The 24,468-nt window shown below is 47.9% G+C and overlaps 1 protein-coding gene across 1 annotated transcript; it reads right to left on the minus strand.

Moving 5' to 3' along the window:
- Positions 1 to 377: 377 nt before the first annotated feature.
- On the minus strand, positions 378 to 24,468 carry LOC104280707 (alpha-2-macroglobulin-like protein 1). Its single transcript, XM_009878444.1, has 35 exons — positions 24,404 to 24,468; positions 23,474 to 23,657; positions 22,440 to 22,602; positions 21,868 to 21,920; positions 19,753 to 19,773; positions 19,209 to 19,368; positions 18,679 to 18,763; positions 17,668 to 17,779; positions 16,601 to 16,715; positions 16,080 to 16,189; positions 15,434 to 15,601; positions 14,972 to 15,202; positions 14,259 to 14,322; positions 12,699 to 12,844; positions 12,255 to 12,404; positions 11,875 to 12,027; positions 10,799 to 10,883; positions 9,900 to 10,014; positions 8,714 to 8,939; positions 8,465 to 8,591; positions 7,792 to 7,913; positions 7,260 to 7,314; positions 6,589 to 6,672; positions 5,384 to 5,560; positions 5,162 to 5,243; positions 4,234 to 4,390; positions 3,919 to 3,993; positions 3,377 to 3,539; positions 2,745 to 2,959; positions 2,386 to 2,601; positions 2,166 to 2,290; positions 1,776 to 1,866; positions 957 to 1,025; positions 540 to 642; positions 378 to 418 (listed from the first exon to the last, which is right to left on the minus strand). Exons 1-35 carry the CDS (start codon positions 24,466 to 24,468, stop codon positions 378 to 380), a joined length of 4,308 nt encoding a protein of 1,435 aa, XP_009876746.1.

Genomic DNA, 24,468 nt, shown 5'->3' on the forward strand with positions numbered 1-24,468 from the left:
TGAATGTTGTGGGAAGTGGGAGGAATGGAGCCATGTCCGGGCCTGAGGGCCCTTGTTAGCACAGGCTGCTGTAGCTCTGCCTTCTCCCTCCACCTCATGCTCAGTCCTTCCTTCCTCATTCTCATTTTGAGAGACGTTGTCACTGTCTCTGCCTTCCACCAGAGTCTTCCAGTTGCCTTCCTGGCTGCAAAAGAACCCCTACCTAGCTCCACGCACCTAGCCACAGGTAACTGCCACTTCTTTCCAGCTGTATATATGGTCCTTGATGATTACCATGATCCTTCCTGTCTTTAATTGCTTGAACTCCCTCTCTCCCACCCAAGACACATCATTTCCTGATGCCACTGTTTGTGTCACTCAGGGACTCGTTGCCTACCTCATCTACAGACAGCACTGTAGTCAGCCAAGGCTCTCTCCTCTGAAAAAAAGAAATGAGGAAGTCGATTATACACACATGCATGCATGTAGAAGAGAGTGCACAACACGTTTTCCCAGCCAGAGAACTAGGAACCCAGAGTAGGAGGGAACTTGTAACTCACCTGGCTGGTAGTAATCATAGACTTTGATGCTGGCTGGTTTCACATTCTTCATCTGAATTACTTGTTCCAGTTGCAGAATGAAAGTCTGAGATTCATCGTTGAGCTTGTGGAGATGGAAAGAAATTAGCAAGGAAGGAGAGAAAGAAGTCATTGCATCTTCATTTTGCCTAGTTTTAATGTTTTCCTGGACTAGATCTCTCTAATTCATCAGAGATTCTGGATTTTAGAAATGGAATATGTGTGACAAATAGCAAATGCTAACCCGATGACAATGAAAATGGGCAAGCTTCCCCGGCCTTCAGTTCTGCCAGTGCTCTTTCACCATACCTAGACTAGCCTTGGGCTTCTCACAATGTTCCTTGTCCTATGGCCTCTTGCTCTTGCTGTGCCAAACCAAATGCTTTTGTTCCCACTTACCTTCTCCAGGTAAATGTAGACCACATCAGCTTTCGTTTCTATTTTCTTAATTATGGTTCTGCTCTCCAGCTAGGATAGGAAATAATAACACACGGAAATTTGTGAGCACTTTTCTTGGGGCTTCCTGACCTGAGGGACCCACCGTTGTATTGAAAGAGCTTCATGATCTGTGAACTTCAGGATTCTGTGTGGAACTGTGTGTTTCTCATGCCTAAGGCTTTAGTGGTGATATCTTTGGTAGTGCCTCCTGCACATTTCTTGTGAGCATCTCGGGGATGAGCTGTGCTGTCCCTTATCAGTTAGAGGAATCTCCCACTCTGGGGACAAAAGGCTCTGTGGATAGTTTTGATGTGTTGGTCAGCAAACAGGTGCAGGGGTCAGTAAAGATTCTTGTTATGTCACTTACTGCTAGACTGCTCTTAAAGACCTGCCTTAGGACTGTTCAACAAATTTATATTTCAGTTTTATGCATTAATTGGGAAAAAATAATCTTTCTGGCTATAACCAGAGCCTTCCTAAGAAATCTTGTCTTAGAATTTCTGGCAAACAAATGTTGGTGTTTAGCACACCCAGGAGCACATTTTAGTCCTGGCCCAAGGCACAATAGTGTCAGTGGGAAAAGCTGAACGACCTCTGATCTCCCATAGCCAACCCTTGTGGGCCCTGTGTGGAAATTACAAGTTTTAGTTCAATTACAATAGCGAAGGGCCCCTGCTAATTTAGTTAACTCACAGCCTGAAATGAATAATTCCCAACAGGAGCAAGCAGGTGGGACCCATTCACTACAGCCACTTTTTCTATTTATTCCAAAGTTCTTACCAACATCCTGGATCTGGGAGCCAAGACGAACCCAGACAGCAGGGAGACCTCCAGGATCACCATATTGGATGTAACCCTGCTCCCGATGTAGCTAAAGAAGAAACAGTCAACGGGTCTGACTCTGTGAGAATAGTGCCCTCCCAGCAACACTTCCATCTGCGGGACTCTGAGCCAGGTAGCCCATGTGGGACTTGGGACATGGTAACCACTGTTCCCTCTTGCAGGAGACAGAGAGACCTTCTTTCCACACCCTTTCCGCCTACCAAATTCACCCTCTGTCCTGTCTGCCCCAAGTGCTGGGTCCATCCATTGCAGCCCTGAGGCTTTTGCAGCTGCTGTCCCCAAGCACAAGCAAGACTTGCTGGAGGAAGAAACAACCCTTGGGGTCACCTGGCAAGGATGTGGATGGTGAGGACACGTGCACTGGCCTGGCTACAGTTGGTCAGCTCTGTGTTGACACGCAGGGTGAATGTTACAGCAGCCCGTGGGGGAGGCTCGTGGTACCTCAGCACTGTCTGCAGGGCAAAGGCCAGGAGGGGAAGACATCTTGTGAAGGGAGAAGAGAAAGATTCCATCTCTCCTCTCTGCCACGCTTGTCCTACCACCTCACCTGGGTGAAGATGCAGCTGCTGCCCCGGACCTGCACCAGGAACTGCCCCGGGACCTCTGTCAGTGCTGTCTGCTGCATCAGCAGCCTCTTCTGGTGGTTGACTTGGAAAGTCTTCTCAAAGCCCCTCTGTGACTTCACCCTCACAATTGCCTGGCCTGATGTGCTGAACGTCCTTGCTGCATATTTTGCTAAGGCTTGCAAGGCAACAACTGTGTCCTAGAGAAGGAAAGACAGTCACCCCTCTGAATGCATCATCTCTACTGAAGCCGACTTGGAGCAGGAAGGCCTCAAGAGGACTCGCCCTGCCAACCTGGGGTGCAGGTGAAGAGCACATCAATCCACAGGGAGCTATGTGTTACCTGAGTGGAGGCAAAGCCCCCATAGGGATTCTGCTGCTGAGTCAGCCATGCCACAATACCAGCTGCAGTTGTCATGTCACCTGCGTGCACCCGTGGCTTGGAGAGGCACGCGAGGAGGACGGAGGCTGTCAACTCTATGTCCACCGACTGAGTACCAGGCCAGAAGTCTGTGGAAGCTGGAGAGCTTGGCTTGGGGCTCCAGTGGATTTGTCCTCCTACAGAAGAAAAAGGAACATGCAGTCCCCAGTCCTGGAGAGGACATAATTGGGGGTTCACAGAAAGCAAAACCCAAAGTGCTTTTAGAACTCCTTCACTTCATTCCCTGTACTCAGGTTAGGATTACTCTCTTCAGTTTATTCTCCAGGGCTTCATCTGGTTTAAGATCATACATTCTTACCTCCTCCCTCAAAAGCATCTTGAAATCCTCCAGGATGAGGAAACCCTTTCTAATAAGTCACCCTCACAGCCTGTGAAATAACTTACTGTGTTTTCCGTCACATGGTGCAGCTACTGCACTGATAAAAGGAATGCATACAAATACATACGTGATTTTTAACCACTCTAGCTGGGCATACATTACTCCAGATCCCAGCAGATGAACGAGAAGTATTACCCCAATCAGCTGTCAGCACCTGATTTGATGGCCTGTTCCTCCAGTTTGTACAGCAGCTCTTGGGTTGTCTCATAGTCCCCAGCCAGGGCAAAGGCATAGGCCAACACAGCTTCTGTGTAGATGTTGGTGATGTTGTGAACCGCCTGCTGCAGGCAGCGGAGGGTAGTCTGCATCAGCTTGTCCTGTATTGGGAGAAGAGACACACACCAAACTCTGACAGGGCCAAAACTGCGGGCAGGAGAACTCATTCCAGGGAGCCCAACTGTGTCTTCTTGATGTAGCTTCAGGGAAATCCACTAAATCACTTAAGAGAGAAAACAGGCAGTGCAGCCCCAGCGTGCACTGGGAGCCACGGCCACCAAGCACTGTTGCACCATATCGGTTTTACAGCACTGTCTCTTGGGGAATGACTTCACAGTTTAGCCAAACATTGGCTCCTTCCTAGCAGGTCCCTACCTGTTCCTGGACTGGAGAAAGCCAGCATTACGAGCTGACACATCCCCATGGCAGTGCCCAGGTGTGGAAGTGTACAGGAGCAGGAGGGAGTGGGATCCTGCTCACCTTCAGTGGCTGACCCAGCTCCAGCAGTGCTGCAGCAACATATGCCCCCAGGGAGATTTCATCATCCACGCTGCCCTGTGAAGGGAATGCACCTTTCACTCTTTACGTGGTGTTTGGAGGGTGCAGGCAGTGACTCCACAGAAGGAAAAGCATTCCATTTGGATTCACCACCCCATAACCTGCTCTCTTTAAGGCTGGTTGCACGGGCTGCAGGAGTGACTTTCCAGGATCCTTTGGGATCCCACAATCTTTGGCTGTCACAACATCTGTTCAGCCATTCCCCAGCCATGCTGACTTGGCTTGGCCCTCATTTACCTTTAGGGAGGAATGAAAGTGACTCCCTTTGGTGGCAAAGCAGCCACTGTGGAGCTGGTTTTGCTCTAGCCAGTGTAGAGCATCCTGGACATTCTTGCCGTCTACGTAGATATATTTTCTGGCTTGGCTGAAACTCTTGACTACAAAAGCTGTCAGCCTGGGAAGAAAATGAGTTGTGAGAAAAAGAGAAACACAAAAAAGGCACAGAGAAAGTCAAAGGCCTCCTGGTGTTTGTTTCTGAAGTTCACACTGACATAGTGGAGTGCCAAAAAGAGTAATTTTCATAAAGTAAAATGAGCTAAAAGTGGAAGTGGTCCACAGGACCCAAGTGGCTCCTGTCCCTCAGCGTGGCTCCACAAATGCACTGCTCATGTACTACTGTTTCACCCAGCCATTTCACAGATGAAAGCCTCTTCTGCTTTTACCCATTGCACTTTATCTCCCCTCAAGTACCTAGAGATAATCTTGAATTCCCCATTTCTTTCTCAGTTTCTCCCAGCCCAGAAACCATGGGATCAAGCTGAGCCAATGCAGCTGTTTCAAATCCTTCCAAGCAATGACCTTACTGGGGAGATGTTAGGGTTTTTTACTGCTCTTCCCTGCAGTCAGTACATGCCCCTTTTAGCTGCTGGGACACCACCAGCAGTATCTGGTGTTGTTTGTTGGACAACAGCCGGGCCATAGAGACAAAATGGAACCTCCTACCCTCTGGGACCAATCTTTGTTGTTCCACTTTCCCAGAAAATCTGCTGCCCTGCCTCAATGCTTTCTCAAGTGGCTCAAATCCATCAGTCTCCCTGCCAGAGAGCTCCTGGGGTCTCCATCCGAAAGAAGGAACACACGTGCATCCCATCAGCTTGCCCAGGCACATTAGCAGCTCTGGATCAGACAGGAAAAGTCAGGAGTGACAGATATTTGCAATACTTGCCAAGTGTTCCCTTCACCATCCTGCTGCCCAAAGACACTGTAGGACCCATCTCTGTGCCTATAAAAAAGCTGCATCTGGTATGCTGGGGAGATGGGAACAGTGATTAATACAGCATAGTAACACAAAGAGGCCAACATTGACGGAACGACTGCAAGAGCAAGAGCTATTGGTAGGTTGGATACAAAGGAAGGCAGAGGAGCAAGGTGGGTCTGTTGCACTTGCCTTTGCGCAGGAATCCTGTTGCCTTCTCCCTGATCTCAGGAGTCAGCTGCCTTGTCTCCTCCAGGTATTGCAGCACATAGACAATGGGGGAAAACAGTACCATGTTCTGCTCCCCACAGCCATGGGGCATCTGCACCAGACGGTCCAGGTTCTGCAGTGCCATCCCCATGAGGTCACCTATGGAAGGGATAAGACACAAGGCAAGTGTAAGTATGATTTGAGGTGCTTCTCAGCCAGGCAGTGGGTAATTACACTTTATCTCAGCACAGCAGGAGCACACTAGAGAGAAGAGGGAAGTGTGTAAACAACTAAGTGCACGGTGAAGAGTAGTGACTGTTTTGCTTCTTCGCAGTCTGACGTTGTGATAAAGGGTGACCACACTACGGATTCCCTGCGAAACTTTCCCTTATCAGCTTTTGCAGTCTCAAGGGTTCCAACTACAACAAGCACAATTTGTAAAAGTCTACGAGTAGAGCTGCAGTTGCTCAGTGTGTGTCATTCAGACAGACAAATGCAAAAGTACTTGAGGAAAGCCTGAGATGTTTCTCATCTTTAGCCAGACCTGTTCCACTGGGCCATATGTCAAGCATCAAAATGTCAGTAAGCCATCAGGGACGCTAGTCAGATGGCGTGAAGGGGTCCATATGTCCTCCAACCAGCCAGAAAAGCGCTGTATCTGATTTTCTCCTTTGAGGCTCTCTTGCATAACATCCACCGCTACTTATGCCAGGCCTGGTTTCATGTCAGTTCATGTGGGCAAATACGCCCAGTGCGAAGAAGTGCATTGAATGGTAGGTATCCCTTGTCCCAGTAGCCTCTCCAAAGTGTTCTTTTGCAACATAGCAATTCTGAGAAAGATTTGTTTTTATCCAGGAGCTCCTCTTAATAGGGAGACAAGATGGTTATGAGCTTTGCTGATTCTATCTACACAGAACTAGCCAGAGCCCCAAAGTCCCAGCAAAAATAATGGCCTAGAGTCTCTGATCCAAAGTTTTAGCTAAAAAACTAAGCATTATTGTCCTCTGCAGATTACCTTTCCAATGAAAGCCTAAGTGCTAATCCAAAAAACTGAAAGCCTGATGTTAGCAAACCTTGCACTTTCTCTTTTGAGCAGTTTCATGTCAAATGGATGCCCTAACATCATCACTGTTAGTCTTTGCTCATCTGTAACAGCAGCCAAGGAGCCCACAATAGACATCCCTTACCTGAGATGGAAATGGAAGCCCTGGCAGATCCCTTTACTGCATTGTCAGGGAGGTGAAGGGACACAGGTTCTTCAGCCATGTTTCCTAATAACAACAGGGTAAAGGTGTAGCATGAAAAATCAAGCCAAGTGCAAGACTTCCACAGAAAAATGCAATGCCCTGCTCTCACAGACTGCTTGTTACAGTCTGTCCCAGTCATCACACGAAGCTCCATTGCCTGGAGACTTTTCAGATCAGGAGACGTGAGAGCTGCTGAGGCCAGGCTGAGGGCTTACCAAGCTTCGCAACTCAATTCACTACACTTTACAAGCTTCACAAGAATCACAGTTGGTCATCACTTGGCAAGGAGATATTGTGGAGAGAACTGCAATGCTGCAGGGTCAGGATGGGAGGGCTGGAGCAGCTCTCACTAATGACTATCAAGCCCCCAAAATGCCATGAGGCTGCAGTGTGGTAAAGAGACGAGAAAGTAGGATTTTGCCATTTATACTCAGTGGCAAATTCAGTAGGACAGCACAAGTGGAAGTAATATTTCTTATTCTTTCTTGTCTAATAATTGGGAACTGAAATTTCCTATGTGGAAAATAATTTGAAAACATTCTTCCATCAGATCCTCTACATTTTAGTCCTACTCTCAGGATTAGTTATTTTAGGTTGCAGAAGCCACATACCTCCTCTCGGGCATAGAAGGGAGCTGTAAGACTTCTCCACTAACACACCTTCAGGCTGCCAGGGCAGGAACATGAACATGGGACAGAAGAAACAAGAATACACACAAAATTCCCAAGCAGCAGCAAAATTTCAGAGTAAGTTCAGATTTTAACTCAGTGGTTAGTCCCCACGCTGTCAAGAACTCCATCCTCACTTTTGGCAGGTCTGCACCAAAGCTGCCTGCTTCACTGAGCAAGACAGGGCTCTCTGGTCAGTGAGCACATACAAAAGATCATGTACAATGGGTGACTGAGTGGGAAAAGGTACAGGGAGAAACACAGACATGCAGTATGAATGCAGCTCAAGAAAGAGTACCACAAAAAAAGGAATAGGTGTGGCTAGCTCCTGGGAGTAACTAATAAAACTGAGCCACAGCCACACGCTAATGCTGGCCAAAAAATGAGGAGAGAAAACCACTTAGCCCAGTTTAGTCTCCCTTCCCCCAGGGGCAGGGACACTCAGAGAGAAAAGCAAGCCTGTGCTCATACTGACCCGGACCAGCAAGTGTTTGACCAGTGTGTGCCTCCTTCTCATGGTAGCTGGCAAGGACTTCCTACCCCCACACCGTGACGTGCTGTCCAGCACCTCTGTCCTCACTGTGATATTCAGAGTCCCTAGTGAATAAATTGAACAGAGCCTGTTTCTTATACTTGTGGCCCAATGGAGTCAACTTGCTCTAACTGATAGTGGTCTGAGATGTTTCAGGTGGCTGGTCTTCATAGCCTCAGTGGTTTGGCTGGTAAAGATGAACCAGACACCCTAACTATGAGGGGACTAGGTAATGTCTTCTCTGTACTACGTGTGACTGTAACAACAGAAGGTCCAGCAGCCCCTTGGACCTCGGTGTCACCTTCTCATTGCATATAAAGCACAGCACCAACAATACAAGGTTCCCCCACCCACATTCATGCAGCCCTTTCCTCTCCAACTGGTCCCACAGTCTTCTCCTCAAGAGTTCTCCATGCCACCCATGCAGTTCCTGCCCTCTCTCATGAGTCTGTCTAAGAAGAGAGAAGAAAAGCAGACACGATGGATCACATGGTTGAACCACTAAGAAAAATCTTCATGATTCAGAGGAGGTAAGGCTCTGACAGCTTCTCTGGCCCTCCCACTCTCTCTTCAGTTTCAAGGCTCCCCATCACCACTCTCGTTTTTGCTGCTATACCCAGCTGGACTGCTGTCACATTCCAGATGAAGGTCTTGGACTCCTCTGTGCACACACACTCCCTGTCCCTGCAGGTCCGGCATGGCTCCACCTGGAAGTCTGAGGATTTAGCCAGGGCCACATGGATCTGAGGGAAAGACAGATGCAGGAAAGTGACTGGGCAACTCTCAGGAGAGATGACTTGACACAAGGCATAGAGGACATGGTAGGTCTGTCTCACACAGTGTTACATGCGTCATGGGCACACACCTGTATGCACTGCTGCAGATAGTTGAAAACAGTAGCTTTCAGCACAATAGTCTCTCCTCGGATGACAGAATATGGCAGCGTCACATCCACAAAGAAGGGCTGGACCGTTCTGAAGCTTGTGGTGGGGGCAAGGCCAAATCCCCTCCCAGTCAAACAGAACGTCTTGACTTTCCACTCTGCAGCAGCAGCAGGTGCTGTGACCAGGACACTCCTGGTGCCATTGGAGCTGGAGGAAGAGAGCACTTGCATGAAGAAATTAATCCCATTCCACTGCAACAGGGAGGACTCATAGCTCTATTCTGAGGGAGGTTATGCAGATCCTCATGCTCAGGTCAACCTCTGCTATGTTACCAGTGACTTCTGCTCACACCAAGGCAGCTCTCAGCACTTTGTTCCCCAAAGACATAAACCACGTTTAATTGTCACCAGTAATGGCTTTATACCCTTCTCCTGAGCAATGTACTGCCTAAACATTCCCGCTCTGTACACTCAGTCAACATCATGATGTCAGTCAACAGCATGATGCTATGGAAAGCAGCAGCAGCATATCCTCCTGAGTGCTGATACATCACAGAATCATAGAATCCTAAAGGTTGGAAAGGACCTTTAAGATCATCAAGCCCAATCTACAGCCCTACACCACTCTAACACTAAACCGTCTCCTGAAGTGCCACATCCAACCTTTTTTTCAATATGTCCAGGGATGGTGACTCCACCACCTCCTTTGGAAACCCATTCCAGTGCTTCACCACCCGTTCAGTGAAATTTTTCCTAATATGTCATCTAAACTTCCCCTGGCACAACTTGAACCCGTTCCCTCTTGTTCTATCGCTATTCACTAGGGAGAAGGGGCCAACATCAGTCTTAATATAAGCACTGGGAGTACAGATTTAGCTGGTGCACCCACCAAAATGAGAAGTTAGTAGAGTGTGTGAAGAGATGATACTTGGTGGTTTGGTCTCGAACTGTAGTACTCTTCTCTAAACCTGTGTAGAGTTCAGTTCTGCACCTCAAGTCTACTAGTCCTTTAGTCTGATGCACTACAAGTGCAGGGAAGGGCCACAGAATTCACATGCAGACCTCTCTTTACACCTATGGCTGGACATGTGCACAAATGCAAGTCAGCCAAGACTCAATAACAAAGGGATCATCCTTCTGTCCTTTTGTAAAGTCTGCCATCACTTACCCAACAGAAAATAGATTCCAGATCCATGTTTCAGGGAAATAGTGGTGAAGTCTTCCATGGGTTGTAAATTGGGGTTGTTCCTTAGTGATTCTTTGGTCTTCTGTAGAGTGTCCGCCTGAAAGAAAAAATAAGGAGTCCCACCAGAGTGGGAGAGGTGAGCCCTGCCTTGAGGCAAGAGGCAAAACAAGCAGGAGGAGAGACATGGGAAGAATCTGGCAGAGGAAGACACAAGGGAGTGGACTGCTTTGGTAGGCGAGGGAAAATAGGAAGGGATAGGAGAGTGGTAATAAGAGAACCAGTTTGCAGGGAGCTGCCTGCAAGTTTTCCAAGACTTGGTTACATGGAGTCCCTTGCTGAACTGACCCAGAGTTGGTGTTAGAGAGACTAGGGACCTTCAGAGAGCCATTTTAACCAATAGTTCTGTAATTCTATGAATAACAATACTGTTTGCTTGTCTGCAGAAAACTCACGGTCCTCTGCAAGCAATAGTTTAAATATCAGCAGGTGTGTGAGACAGCTTAGTATGATTATCTAATGCAAACTGAGACACAGAGGAAGGAAGTGACTGTCCCTGAAACCACAGGTGGGGACAGCAGCCAGGTCTCAGCACTGCCTGTGGGGCCATCACTGGGAAATAGGTACTGGCCCACATTTGGGTTTGTCTGTGTCAGGAAAGGGAATGCCACCCTTTAATGTCAAGGAACATCCAGATAGTGACATTCTTCAGAGTCCTTTTTATAGGGACTGGGTCATTCCTGCCAAGGCTGGTGGACTAGGCAGCTAGGCTGTGGCAGCAGCACCCATTACTCCTCAGAGAGTCAATGTCCACCACCAGCAAACCCCAGAGATCAGAGTGCTCTTCCATTTCACGCCCCAGGAAGGCTGAAAATGCAGCTCACCCACAGCCGGCTTCCTATTCATCCGATGAAAGCATTGAGATGGCTTCTTGATTACAAGGTTTGAGAAGATTTTCAGCCCCATATTCTGTTAGGAAAAGATGGAAGGCAGGGGAGACAGAACAGTGTCTGTGAGTGAGAAAGAGCAGCCACCGCTCTAAACCATCAGGGCCAGGACAGCCCAGTGCCTGATTGGCGTGGAGCAGCACTGGCCCAAGCAGGCATAGTGCTGAAGGAGGCATGGCACAGCCTCCCCGATCCTGTCTTTCTCATGAGGTCACTAAACCACTACCTCTCTTCTAGTGGACACTGGGGTGTCTTGCTCCTCTTAACGCATTTCCAGTGGCAAAGCCACAGAGGAAAAGTGTCAGCATCCTGCCTTGTTTCCTCACGCACACTGGAAGGAATAGCTGGATGAAATCTGCCCTCTGAAGTCATACAGAGATGTGGTGGGGAGCACTTCCCCCACATTCAGCCCCTGGGGCTGTGACATGGGCCTGTCCACAAACCTGAGAGATGTCCCTCTGCTGTGAAAGAGCCCCCTTAGGATGTGTCTCTATTGCTAAATGAAAGAAGACATGGGCTGGTCCCCAGGACCAAGGCTAAATGGCACTGCCTGTCTTGTATCCATGCTGCTTAAGGCTAGTCCTTTCTAGAGAACATCTGACTTAAAGAGATATCAAGAGATTTGCATGGAAACAGTCCACAACAGTGCCAGAGAGGAAGTTAACAATTAAGCGATGTCAACAATCTGTGGTCTAATGCTTGGGATCACTCCTTGTCTCTCTCTTCTCTAATACTGCAGACAAACTACACAGTCAAGCACCTTATTCCCAAGCCCAAAAAGCTGGGTTTTGCCTGTCCAGGATCTCATCATCTTGCTTTCTGCATCTAGGGAGGAGAATACAGGTGTTCATACTCATAATAGGATTATCTATCTCTTGCGACAGCACAGCCAGGTCAGGACAGACAGCAGGGGCTGTCTGCAGAAGGCAAGGCCTTCTCAGACTGCTTGGGGAAGAAGATATCTGAGATGCTCCTAATGTCCACAGCTCTGGGAAAAGTCACAAGGTGATTACCTGGAAGAGTTTAAAGATGTCAGGTTGAAACGAATGCTGTGGCTTCCCACGTAGCAGAGACAATGTGGACTGGGGCTGAACACAATTATCTGAATGCTCTTCTACTTGGGCAGGGTATCCATGTCGGTAGGCAGCAGGGAATAAACCATAGACCTAGGGAAACTCATAGGCAGGAAAGAACTGGGCAAGGAGCAGACATCTCCAGATGCTTCACCTCTCCCTCCCCTAGCATACATAGCTGGTCCCTCGGCAGACTCCACTTTCTCCTCCACACAAAGACCTCATTCGTTAGTCTCCAGCTCCCCTTGCCACAGCCCCTGCCTGCCTGACCCAGCTCATCCATCACCCCTATTTTTTTTCCTGGTTGTGCAGACACTCACCATTTGACTTGTCAGCTCACCCTCTGGTCTCACAAAGAACATGTTTTCATCCACTGCTTGTACTGCACACAAAGAGCCAGGGGCTGCCTGTAGTTGGAGCTGCACTGTTGACCCTGGATGGGCTTCTTTAGCTGAGAATCCAACCTTGACCTTGAGCAACATAGCAGGAAAGGGAACATGAAAAAGAGAGAAAGAAGGGCAAGGAGGTGGACAGACAATTGGCACAGACAGAAGGAGGAAAACTAGCTGGAGTCTTCCCTGCTCAGCCACTGCTATGGATAAAAATCACCTCCAAAGTTTTCGTGGTCCCTGGGCACTGTGCTGCACGTATACCCTTCCTCTCATCTCCCCATTTCTCTCTTCGAAGGATCTGAGGGTCTCCTTCCCTCAGGCCTGCTGAATCCTGTTTGTCAGCTCTTCCCCAGCCACAGGAGTGAGTCTTACCTGGTTGTCAAAGCAAGGGGCAACATCAAAACGGATACTATCAGCTGTTACTCCTCCATTGGGGAAGACGGCATACACCACTAATGAAGGTGATGGGCTGAAGTCAGCAGTGAAGGTCAAAGGGATGGAGAAGGAGCCCTTCAACACTAAGGAAGGAAAGGCAACATGTTTTCATCACATCCCCACCAAGACCTCCTTCTGCTTTTCTTTTTTCGGCTTTATAAACCACTATCAAACTAATTCCTCCTGCTGCTCTGTCTGCCGTCTCTCTCCGTTCTCTGACCCCATATGCTCCATCTTCCCACAGTTCCTCCCAGTCCTTCCCATCATTGGCTGGATGGTAGTACTTGAAGAGTTGTGGTCAACAGCTCGATGTTTGAGTGGAGACAACTGACAAGTGGTGCTCCCCAGGGGTCAGTATTGGGATGGGTGCTGTTTACCATCTTTGCCAGTGACATGGACAGTGGGATCAAGCATGCCCTCAGCAAGTTTGCCAACAGCATCAAGCTGTGGGGTGCGCTAGACATGCTGGAGGGAAGGGATGTCATCCAGAAGGATGTTGATAGACTGAAGAGGTGGGCCCATGCAAACTTCATGAGGTTCAGCAAGGCCAAGTGCCAGGTCCTGCACCTGGGTCAGGGCAATCTCAAGCACAAATACAGGCTGGCAACGAGTGGATGGAAAGCAGCCCTGTGGACAAGGACTTGGGGGTGTTGGTTGGAAGAAAAATTTAATATGAACCAGCAATGTGCACTAGCAGCCCAGAAAGCCAATCACATCCTGGGCTACATCAGGAGATGTGTGGCCAGCAGGTCAAGGGAGGTGATTCTGTCCCTCTGCTCTGCTCTTGTGAAACCCCACCTGGAGCACAGCACTCAGCTCTGGGGCCCTCAACCCAAGAAAGATGTGGACCTGCTTGAGAGTGTCCAGAGGAGGGCCACAAAGATGATCAGGGTGTTGGAGCACCTTCTCTATGAGGACAGGCTGAGACAGGTGGAGCTGTTCAGCCTGGGGAAGAGAAGGCTCCAGGGAGACCTTACAGCAGCCTTTCAGTACTTAAAGGGGACCTACAGGGAAGATGAGGAAGTACCCTTTATCAGGGAATGCAGTGATGAGTGGTAAGGTTTCAAACTGAAAGAGGGTAGATTTAGATTAGATATTAGGAAGAAATTATTTTCTGTGAGGGTGGTGAGACACTGGAACTGGTTGTCCAGAGAAGTTGTGGATGCTTCCACCCTGGAATTGTTCAAGGCCAGACTGGATGGTGCCTTGAGCAATCTGGTCTAGTGGGGGATGTCTCTGTCCATGGCAGGGGGTTTGGAACAAGGTGATCTTTCAAACAAAACCATTCTCTGAGTCTATTATTGTTTCCCTTGTTCTGTCTTTCCAGCCTCTTCCAGCTGACAAAATTGCTTCTTCAGCCTTCCTCTCTCCTGTTCACTGACTGCCCAGGACCTATCAATTCAGAGAATTTGGGAGAAACTCTGGCAACTCTCACTGCCCAACCCAGAAACCCACCAGGAGCAACTATGACCCACTGTCTGGCTGTCACAGACTTACTGTTCAGCTTCCCGATCTGGACAGTCCTCTGGCCCCTGACAACAATTCCAGCCTTCCCACTGACCTGTGGGAGGAGGGACATGGGATAAGCTGTTTGCTATCAGTGTGCAGTCACAGTCACTCACATACCTTTTGCTCTCTTAAGAAACCTCAGAAATCAACTATGGGTCCAATTAAACCCCCACACCAGCAGATTTGCAGACATCACAGGGTGGAAGGAGAAGATTTAACATGTGAGATTCTGGTCTGGTCTATCGAGTTAGGAGAATGAATGGGTAGTGGGTTCACTAGAGATAAGTGAGAGAGTGCTAGGGTATTTCTCTTTTAGTAGGCAGGTCTGTAGACCAGACCAAAAGCAGTTTCCACTGAGCAGCTGTTTGGTAACCAGACTGAAAAAGTGACTCCTCCATCCAGTTTTAAGGGGAAAAGAGTTTGACAGCAGACTGCACCAGACACTTCCCACTGCAGCCTTGGCAGAAGCTAAGGGAGGTGATGGATTGCAGAGGCAGAAGCCTCCTCCCATCCGTGGAGAAGTGTGAGACCCTGATACCACGATCACACTGTGGCCAGACTGAGCTCTGCTGGGCGTAGTGTTCCCTCAGTCCTTGAAGAACAAGTTTTTACTGTCATCTCTCACACCTTCAACGTTTCCTCGGGATCTGGTGCCATAAGGGCAGCCTTGCCCCGCAAGGTTCTCTACTACCCTTACTCACATAATAGGCAAAACCTATGCGGCTGGTGTCTTCTCCCAGGTCATCCCGACTCAGCATGAAGGTCACCTGGACATTCTGCCTCAGCCCACAAGACAGTGTTGCTGTGAGTGGGTGTATGTCCAGGAAGCTCTTGGTTGTGACGTAGAATGGCTGCAGGTGATGGTAAGCATTTGTGTAACTGATGTCAGTTTTCCGAGGCGTGTGCGTGAGATCCTCCAGCGTGAACCTTCCCTGAGAGGGGACCAGAGACACACAGAAATCAAGAGTTGAATGCTTCAGTGCTTTGACAGCATGTCTTCAGCATGGTTTGGGAAAGGTGACTGTTTGGTGCCTTCCTGCTGGCTCTGCACAGCTGTGCAGGGAGCCCAGGCCGGAGCTGGCAGGGGCACTGCAGGGCAGGAGTGGGGAGCACTGGCAGAGCTCAAGGATTCTCACTTTTCTGTATGCAGAGGTGGGATTTACCTCCAAAGAGACTGTTGAGCTGTTCCAGGCAGTTGTGTCCAGGTTGAACGATGCTATTCCACTGTCATCTGTGATGTATGTTTTGATAAACCGACGCCTCATGAACTTTATCACAAGATAAACTTTTCTGTTTCTCAGAACATTTCCATAGGGATCCTGAAGCTTAATCTGGTGATAATAGAATGAGGCAGAAAAGCCAAAGTCAGATATTTCTTCCAGTGTCATACCCAAAACTTTCCTCCCTCAGACACAGAGCCTCCTCTCTAGCTGGCCTTAACTTGAATCTGGCTCCAAGAAGATCTTTAAAATGTCCTCATCTCTAAAGTTAAGCTGAGAATGATTAAAATCCATCCACTCCAAAAGGTATGTGTGGCTAGAGCATGAGGACCTCATCTACTAGCCAACAGCTGAGGCATCCCTGCATCCCAGCTGAGACATCACTCATCACTCTCAGCAGAAGCTGGAGGTGTAAAGACATCAGTGAATCTGAAATGCAGAAACTGGAGCTGCACTGTTAAGTAATGTGACACACTGTACAGTAAAGTGCTCTATCTGGGAACAGAAAATGATTTGAGTCAGCATAATTTACTAGACACTAAATTCCTTGCCAAATGATGGGGAGAGAAGAAGCAAGTGAAAAAATCACCTTTCCCCTGTACGGTACTCCAGGGATGTAATACGAATTTGGTGTCTCAAACACTGCCCTTGCAGCTGTCCTGGAGATGAGGATTTGGCTGGAGGTGTTGATCTGTACCCCTGTTGGAACATAGAGTGCAAGTGAGGCAGGGTCAGTATCGGAGGTGACTACTGCACCCTAGTTTAATCTCACTTTGTTATTCCCAGCCTCTCTAAGTGGAGCGTCCCTCCTAGGGACACCTTCAAGCACCCTTCGAGGTTTGGAGGCTATTCCTGTGGCAGACCCTTCTTTAGTTAAGATGTCGCCAAGTCTTTTTGAGGCCTGGCAGACCACAGTCCCAGCCACACCTCACCCACCTGCTGCTGGCAGAGTAGCACTCTGTGGGCATTGCGAGTTCCTCGGGCAGGCTCACTCTCCATGTCCCATAACAGTCTCAGCACCAGGAGGAGAAGCGGGGGACATGTGCCCTCTCTGACCCTAGAATAGCCCCTCTTGCTCTTGCACCTTCTCTAAGCTGAGCCCCTGGGTACCTGTGCCCATCTCCAGGAGGGAGGCTTCTGCATAGAGCTTGACCTCTTCCTCGCTGGGAGCCAGGTTGAAGACTGACGTGCTTACAGAAGGAGTGAAGCACCCCTTGCTCATGGTCTGCAATAGGAAATGGTAGTTATGATATGGGGCTGGGGAGAAGGGAAGGGGTCAGAATTACAAGGTATTAGTCATTCTGTTGTAACTGTTGACTACAACAAGTTATAATGCAGACTTAGAGAGAGAGAGAGATGGTTCACATTTGAAACTGTGTTTTCTATTTTATATGCATGAATATGTGTAATTCATATTGTAAACATATAAACCAAAACACGTATCACAGTTACATCAAAGTTACTGTGTTGGATCACAGAGCAAATATATGAGTATTTCACTACATCTAGCTAACTGCAGAATCGAATGAAAATTCAAAATAACAAAACATTTCCAGAGCTAGAAGATTATGACTACCATAACGAGTCATAATGATAAATCATAAAGCATGAGAAGTTTTCAACGACACATGCGCAAGGGAAGAGTTCAGCTATGAAGTACTTCATTATGAATGGAAAGATGTAATAAGGAAAATATAAAAATATACGATATATAAATTTATAAAGAGAGAAGATAAAATATTAAAGCCCCTGCGGGATTTAGCTATGGAGTTAACCATGTCTCTACCATGTGTTAGTGTCCTTGTGCAGCTTCAGGATAGGTTTGCCTTATCATGGTAATTTTACACCTGAGAAAGTTTTGTTAATTGTTGTTTCTTACACTGCATCAATTTCTGGCAAGTTATGCTTCTTTCCAGAAAAGAACAGAACTCTCAATCTTTCTGTGAAATTCCTCTGTCCTAGTCCCTATCACTAATAAGCAAAGTTACAAAGAACTTCTAGGGGTAAAAGCTTCTTAGTTGGTCTGGGCAACAATAATTGCATTAATTGAATAAAAACAAGTACTTATTAGTCTACATCTACATTATATAGCAATTCACTCTGTTCATTCAGCCCTTGATGCTTAGTCCTTTGTGGTGCTCCTTCACTACTCAAGCATCTTCCAGGATTTTACTCACCGGACCCCTGTATTCCCTACAGACGTCCTTGCTGGCCTTTTGGGGATGCCTCCTTGCTCTCTGGCACAATGTCACCTGCATGGTCCCTTGCACTGCTTTGCCATAGCTGTACCTGCAGGGAGGACACCAGAGAAGCTGCGGAGCAGAGGCACTGGCTGTTTTGCCAAGCACATTGCCCCACGCGGGTGGCCTTTCTGATGAAGGTCTCAGTGCAGCTGGCAAGCAGGCAGACATAAATGAAAATACAGGACTTTATGCACTTGGGAAGTGCAATAGCACAATCCTACATCCAACAGAGGGGAGAAACAAAGCACAGAGAGGAAAGGACCCACCCTCTCAGAAGCTCTCCCACATCTGGGTGCTTGCTCTCTGGGAACTGCAGGCAGACACAGAGAGCTGATCAGAGCTGATGTGTCCATGCAGCACAGAGCAGCCACCAGTGGTGATATATTAGCTCAGGAGTGAAAGCAATGACTGTGTCTGACCCTTCTTGAACCACTTCTCTCCAATGAATTCAAGAGATAGGAGACATTTAGGGTCTCAACAAGTCTTGTGAGGAACAGCTGAGGGAACTGGGGTTGTTCACCCTGGAGACAAGGAGGCTAAGGGGAGACCTCATCGTTCTCTACAAGTTTATGAACAGAGGCTGTAGTGAGATGGGGGTCTGCCTCTTCTCCCAGGTAACAAGCAATAGGATAAGAGGAAATGCGCTCAAGTTGCACCAGAGGAGGTTTAGGCTGGTTATTAGGAAAAATTTCTTCTGTGAAAGGGTTCTTAAGAACGGAACAGGCTGCCCAGGCAAGTGGTTGAGTCACCATGTCTGGAGCTGTTCAAAAGACACGTAGACATGGTTCTTACGGACATGGTTTAGTGGTGGACCTGGCATTACTAGGTTAATGGTTGGACTTAACACTCTTAAAGGTCTTTTCCAACATAGATGATTCTATGATTCTATACAGAAGCAGAGACACAGTTTTGACGAGCTCTTTCCTTTCCCCTGAACCTTCTTACCTGCCACATACACGCAGTGGGAAAGTTTTTTCGGAAGCATAAATCTGAGTTGGTCCCTCGAAGAAAACATTAAACTTTCGCAACACTGGAACAAAACCCACAGAGTTATTTGATCAAAGGCAACAGACTACCTAGAAATGGGATCAAAAAGGGAAGAGTGTGTTCATGTAAGGCTGGAGTCCCATGAAGGAACATGTTCATGAGGTAAAAGCAAAGACTAACGAAAAACAGGGTAACCAAACAAAGAATCCCCAGTTTTCCCCCCCATACAAACTGTCTCGCATAGGTCTTTAATGTACTCTCACTCTGTGCCAGCCAAGTTGCTAGCAGATACCTTCTCCAGGAATCTCCAGCACAATCTCCCTTGTTTTCATTTCCAGTATTGCCCACCTATACTCCATAGGTTTGTGTTTAATCCAAGCTCTCAGGGCAGTAAATCTTCATTTACACTGTTTGGCTATATATTGTTATACAGATAGACGCAAGTAACTTTTTCCATCCCATTCTTTGTTCTCCATACTCCATCTTACCACGCTCCTCCACCGTAAAGGTACTGGACACTTTTGGGTTCACCACATTGATGGTGTATGTCCCCAGAGAGAGTTCAGCAGCTAACTGGAAAGAGAATTCTGCAATGCCCTGTTTCGGCCTCACATCCAGCCACTGGCCAATGCGATTCTGGTTTGGGTCCTGCAGTCCAAGGAAGGGAAAGAAGAGGCAGTCAACAACCCCTGCTATTCTCTATGCAGAGCTCTGAGGTGTTTCAGAGATTTTAGGGGCTTTCACAGGTTCCTGCTGGTTTTACCCCGGATGGTGCTGGAGATCATCTAGTCCAATTTCCCCCTCACCACCCTGCTAAAGTGGGATTGCCTAGAGCACGTTACACAGGAAGGCGTCCAGGCGGGTTTTGAAAGTCTCCGGAGATGGAGACTCCACAGCTTCCCTGGGCAGCCTGTGCCAGTGCTTTGTCACAGATCCCCAGAAAGGTAACTTGACTCAGTAAGAGAGCAGCCTAGGTATTATCCATACTGAAGTACCTTTCCTCATAACACCTGAGGAGTCTGAAACACCCACCTGGAGTTCCACCATGGGGTACTGCAAAGAAAATGGACAGCAATGTCAGAAACAGGCATGACACAGTCTTACCCAACTAGACCTAAACATTACAATACAAAGAGCTTTACCCTACCAAAACCAGGAGAATGGCTTTGAAACAGTAAGGAAAATATATAACATAAAAATCTGGATTTGCTTTTTGATCCTCTAAGATGTGCTTTGATGCACTCTACAACTGTGAAAGCTAGAGTTTGCTATAAAGCGGAGACACAAATCATAGAATCATAGAATGGCCTAAGCTGGAAGGGACGTTAGAGATCATTTTAATCCAGCCTCCCTGCTGCCAGGGACGCCACCTGTCAACTAGATCAGGCAACACATGGGGACTGAACGGGAATCAAACCCACGACCTTAGCGTTGTTAGCGCTACGCTCAACTGACTGAGCTAACCGGCCCCCTAAATATCCTCGTATCAATTCCAAATACTAAAAGGCATCAGTTTACTAACATAAATCCTAAGAATTAGAAAAACTGCATCACCTATAGGAAGAATAAATCCCACATTTTACTGTAAAATCCTTGGTCTAGGAGGTAAGGTTTGGAGATATGAATTACTGCTGACTGCAGCTAACTAACAGAAAAGGACAAAGACGGATGTACTTTAGCCCCTCCAGGCCTATTAAGTCTCTGTTTGTTCTTTTATCACTGCAGCTATCAGTCAGGAGGCCGTAGTGGTGAAGGACATGCGATTTGGGAGGACGAAGCATAAGAAAGCAGGAGCATGGTCTTGGGAGAATGGTCTGTAAACAGAAGGCCACATGTAATTCACATTATTCATCATTCTAAGCTTGCAAGCAAGCGACCATAAAAAATACGCAGGTTAACTATCCTCATAACTTGAACTTGATATCAATGCTAAATCAAAACATGCTGGTGATTATCTCCAAATCATCTAATTTGCAAACTAATTTACAAACCTTTAATGCTGCACATCACTCAAGTCTCATAATATCTTTGTTAAAATACTACCTCTTCTAAATTTTCATCACAGCATTATTAACAGTTATAATGCTAATTTACTTATACTCATAAGGAGACATCAAACATTTATAGTCGAGTATCTTCATGAACCAATTGCAGGCATGGAAGCAAATGTACTGTTTACTCCATTGTCTAACTAGCATAAGAGATATGACTTCTCTGTTGGGAGGAGAAAGGAGTGCATGATCCTTGGCCCACATCACTAGCCCCAAAAAAAAGAGGAAGTCAGAAATAAAGAAGCGAAAAGGATCTCTCCCTTTAGTTCAGTATAGAGGGATTTGATCCAACTCTCTGCTCACACGTGCCTTTCAGCTTTTACCTGTCATGGTGAGAATTTATTTTGTCTCTCCTTAAATTGCTTGAGGACAGAGGGATGTGAAACGGCTATAGCTGCTGGCTGTAGGTATAATTCCTTGCTGTAGAAAGATGCTAGTCTTGCAGTTTCCTCCCTGGCACACATACAAATCCCTGGCAACTTCTCACTCTCTTGACATGGGGAGCATGTACTGCTGCCAGCAGCAAGTCAGTATGACTTGGTTATACTGTTTCCTCTCTTTTCTTTTTATATAATTACTTCATGTGTATCCTTTTCCATATCAATTATTTTTTTCTTAACATTCTGCAGATGTGTCACAGCTTGCTTCAGACCCTCCTGCCACCCTTAGGTGCGAGAGATTCCATAAAGCGCTGAGCTTTCCGGAGCTTTGGGTCTGGCTGAGTCTGTACACAATTTGTCTGGTAATGATGCCCATGGCCAACAGCCCACAGATGCGCCCAGAAGCCCTGACTGTGGGGGTTTTTTGAGAGGGGGCAGTGGCAAGTGCACGCAGCTCCCAGGCTGCTAGTAAGGGCTGCTGGTACACTGCCCAAATACCAGCAGCAGCACCCAGCAGCAGCCGTCTTGTGAGAGCACAGCCGTCAGCAAATGGGCACTCCTGTTCCAGTTTAGATTAGCAGAGCGTTGGTGTTGGCCACGCTGGATGCTACAGACAGTGGGACTGTCTCAGCCTCCATGACATGGGGCTGGCAATGGAGGCAGAACTGACAGAGGGAGCCCAGAGACCTCCTGGCCTCCACCTAGACGGGCTTTACCTTGCTGTTAACGGGAACAAAATCTTCAGTCAACGTCACAATCCGGAATTTCACTGAAGGGAGAAAATGGAGAAGAGCACATTATAGAGACAGTGCGTTTGAGAATGGACCTGCCCAGCACTTGCCTCACCCCAAAATCACAGCTCTGCACCCAGCCCTACTGGTAGACCTGCAGCCCCCCTTGCTCCTTGCTCAGCCCTGCTCACCACCTCTTACTCCCAAACACTTATCAGCAGCACAGTGGCTAGTCTCCCAACTTTGTCTTGCCCACGGGCTACACCCAGAGCTACCCTTACGCTTCCTCATCTGCAGTGTGAGCAGACCAGTCCTACTTGGCCCTGGCCGAGAAGACCACATTCAGATCTGCTCCCTTTTCTGAGCCAGCTCTGCTCCTAGAGTGTGTGATATTGACTCTTCCAGTTCCCTTCCACTCCTAATATGTGGTACATGGATACTCACTCACGGAGACCTCACAGAACAAAGCACTCGACACACCACTCATGGGAGATTCGGAACAAAGTCCAGGCAGCTCAAGGCAGGGGAAGTGTTGGGGTGCTCCATGCAGTGCTCACCTGTCTGTCCTGGCTTATAGACAGATTTATCCGTCTGGATGAAGGTGCCTGTGCCAGCCCTGCGGATCAGGACTTGCTTCTCTTCATTTGCACTGAAGTAGTGGCCGTTGGAGATGCTTAGGTGGACAGTGCTCACCTCCTGGTTGCCTGCAGGTTGAGGGACCTAGGACACAAAAGAGGAGCCACCAGGTTAGCAGGCAGTAGGATAGGACAAGCTAGCATCAGAGCAGTGCTCTTCTCATTCCTGTTGCACTGTGAGGCCAGCCTTTTCTCCATCTTACTCTTAAAGCCAGCACAGGATGACTGAGGGCTGTGTCTACAGAAGGACAGAAGACAATGCCTTTGCACTTGGGATGGATCTTAGATAAGGAAAAGGGAGCCCGTTCTGGCGCAGAAATTGTGTCTGTCCCTTCACAGGGCCATTGTTAGAGCCTGCATGGAGCCAGATGTAGAACACTTAAGGGAAGAAAAGGCCTGTGTTGATGAGAAATCTGTTTCCTAGAGTCTGAAATCCACTCCTATTCATCAGTGCAAACCAAGAAAATAAGGCTCCTGGGTTTGGCAGATCACGAAGATTTCTTGTGAGCTTGCGTGCACACCCTCACGTGCATGTTTTTCAGACCTTAAATAGCTGTCTGAGATGAAAGGTCTGGCTCTTCCTGCGCTCTTCCTGCCTCACAATTCATAAACAACCCCCTGTGATAGTGCTTCCTTCTCAGAGGAGAGAATGAGCTGCACAGCTACCAGCTGGGTGCTTCTAAGCACCTTTGTTTTCCTCAGTCTTTGGTGCCTGGCCAGGCAGCCTTGCCTCAGAGTGGACACAGGTTCCACTAGGAACAGTATCAGGCAGACAAAGGCAGCAAGCAAAGACACCAGGTTCCTATTAAACCCCCACTCTGACTTTGCATTCACTCCTTTCAGTGCCCTCTCTCCTCCCATCATCCTCATTCTCTATTTCTCTGGTGAGAGAAGTCGTGAGGCAAAAAGCATGCTGGTGCTGCCAGCTAAAGGTCCCTGCTAAGAACGGTCCTGACCTGAAATTTGGAGCACTCAAAGATCCAGTTGTTCCGGACGACCTTGCGGTAGAGGCTTAGATTGCCAGATGGATGGACAAGAGTTAAGGCCACACGAATAGGCTTCTCCAGCCCACGGATGTCCAGGCACACCCTCTGGAAAGAGGGGTAGGGCAGTGCAGCTGGAACAATGATCAAGTACCTCCTGCAGTGGGGAAACAAGATTTCACATCCCAGGAATAGTTTCACCTGCTCTTGGTAATAATACCCTTTGGTCTGAGGAAGCAGAAGGGTTTACCATCTGCTCTGCTCTAACAATGAGAGTGTGAACCTCTCCCAGAGGTGGTGGAAGACATATACTTAATTTCATATAAATACAAGATAAATGCTTTCAGATGGCTTCAGGTCACACTGGTGTGTACGTACGCAGTTTTGGAGGACGTTATCACAGTGCAGAGAAACATGCACAGTAGAGACAATCTCTGCGGCTGCAAAGGGAACCATTCTTAGGTGTTCCCAGTACATATGGATAACACAACAGTCCAGTCCCTCAATAGGAAAAGATCCATCCTTCTTACTTTGAGATGGCTCCTCAACTACCTTGACAGCACACTGGTTCCTGCTTAATAACCCCCAGCCCTGAAGCTCTTTTCATTTGCCCTTCACTTTATTCTACACCTTTTCCTTCAGTCTGACTCAGACTGAAGTCCCTCACCCTTCTTGTTCCCACCACCAGTCCTCATCTAGTTCTTCTATTGCAGCGATATCCATGGGAGAGGTTCCCACCTTCAGGAGGATCTTGTACTCATAACAAGGCTTGTGGCATGCTGCATGCCACCCCATGTCTATCCCTTCTAGATGACTCGCAGGGTCCCGCTCTCTCTCCCTGCTATCTTGACACCTCCCTCAACATCACAGCTATCAATCATTAGATTTTTAAATGGCACTTACGGTTGTGCTGCTATCCCCAGGGTGTAGAGCAGGCAGCTCAGGAGGAGGGGAGTCCACATTTTCAT

The sequence above is a fragment of the Apaloderma vittatum genome, unplaced genomic scaffold (assembly GCF_000703405.1).
Source record: "Apaloderma vittatum isolate BGI_N311 unplaced genomic scaffold, ASM70340v1 scaffold8991, whole genome shotgun sequence".
NCBI classification, from domain to species: domain Eukaryota; kingdom Metazoa; phylum Chordata; class Aves; order Trogoniformes; family Trogonidae; genus Apaloderma; species Apaloderma vittatum.

Bases quoted from the DNA above. Each gene is read 5' to 3' on its own strand.
- LOC104280707 (XM_009878444.1), bottom strand. From the start codon at position 24,468: ATGAAAATGTGGACTCCCCTCCTCCTGAGCTGCCTGCTCTACACCCTG. The intron at 15,203-15,433 runs GTAAATCCCACC...GTCCCCTCTCAG, and splicing joins GCTCAACAGTCTCTTTGGAG to GGAAGGTTCACGCTGGAGGA. The intron at 2,960-3,376 runs GTGCTGACAGCT...TTTCTTCTGTAG, and splicing joins GGAACAGGCCATCAAATCAG to GAGGACAAATCCACTGGAGC.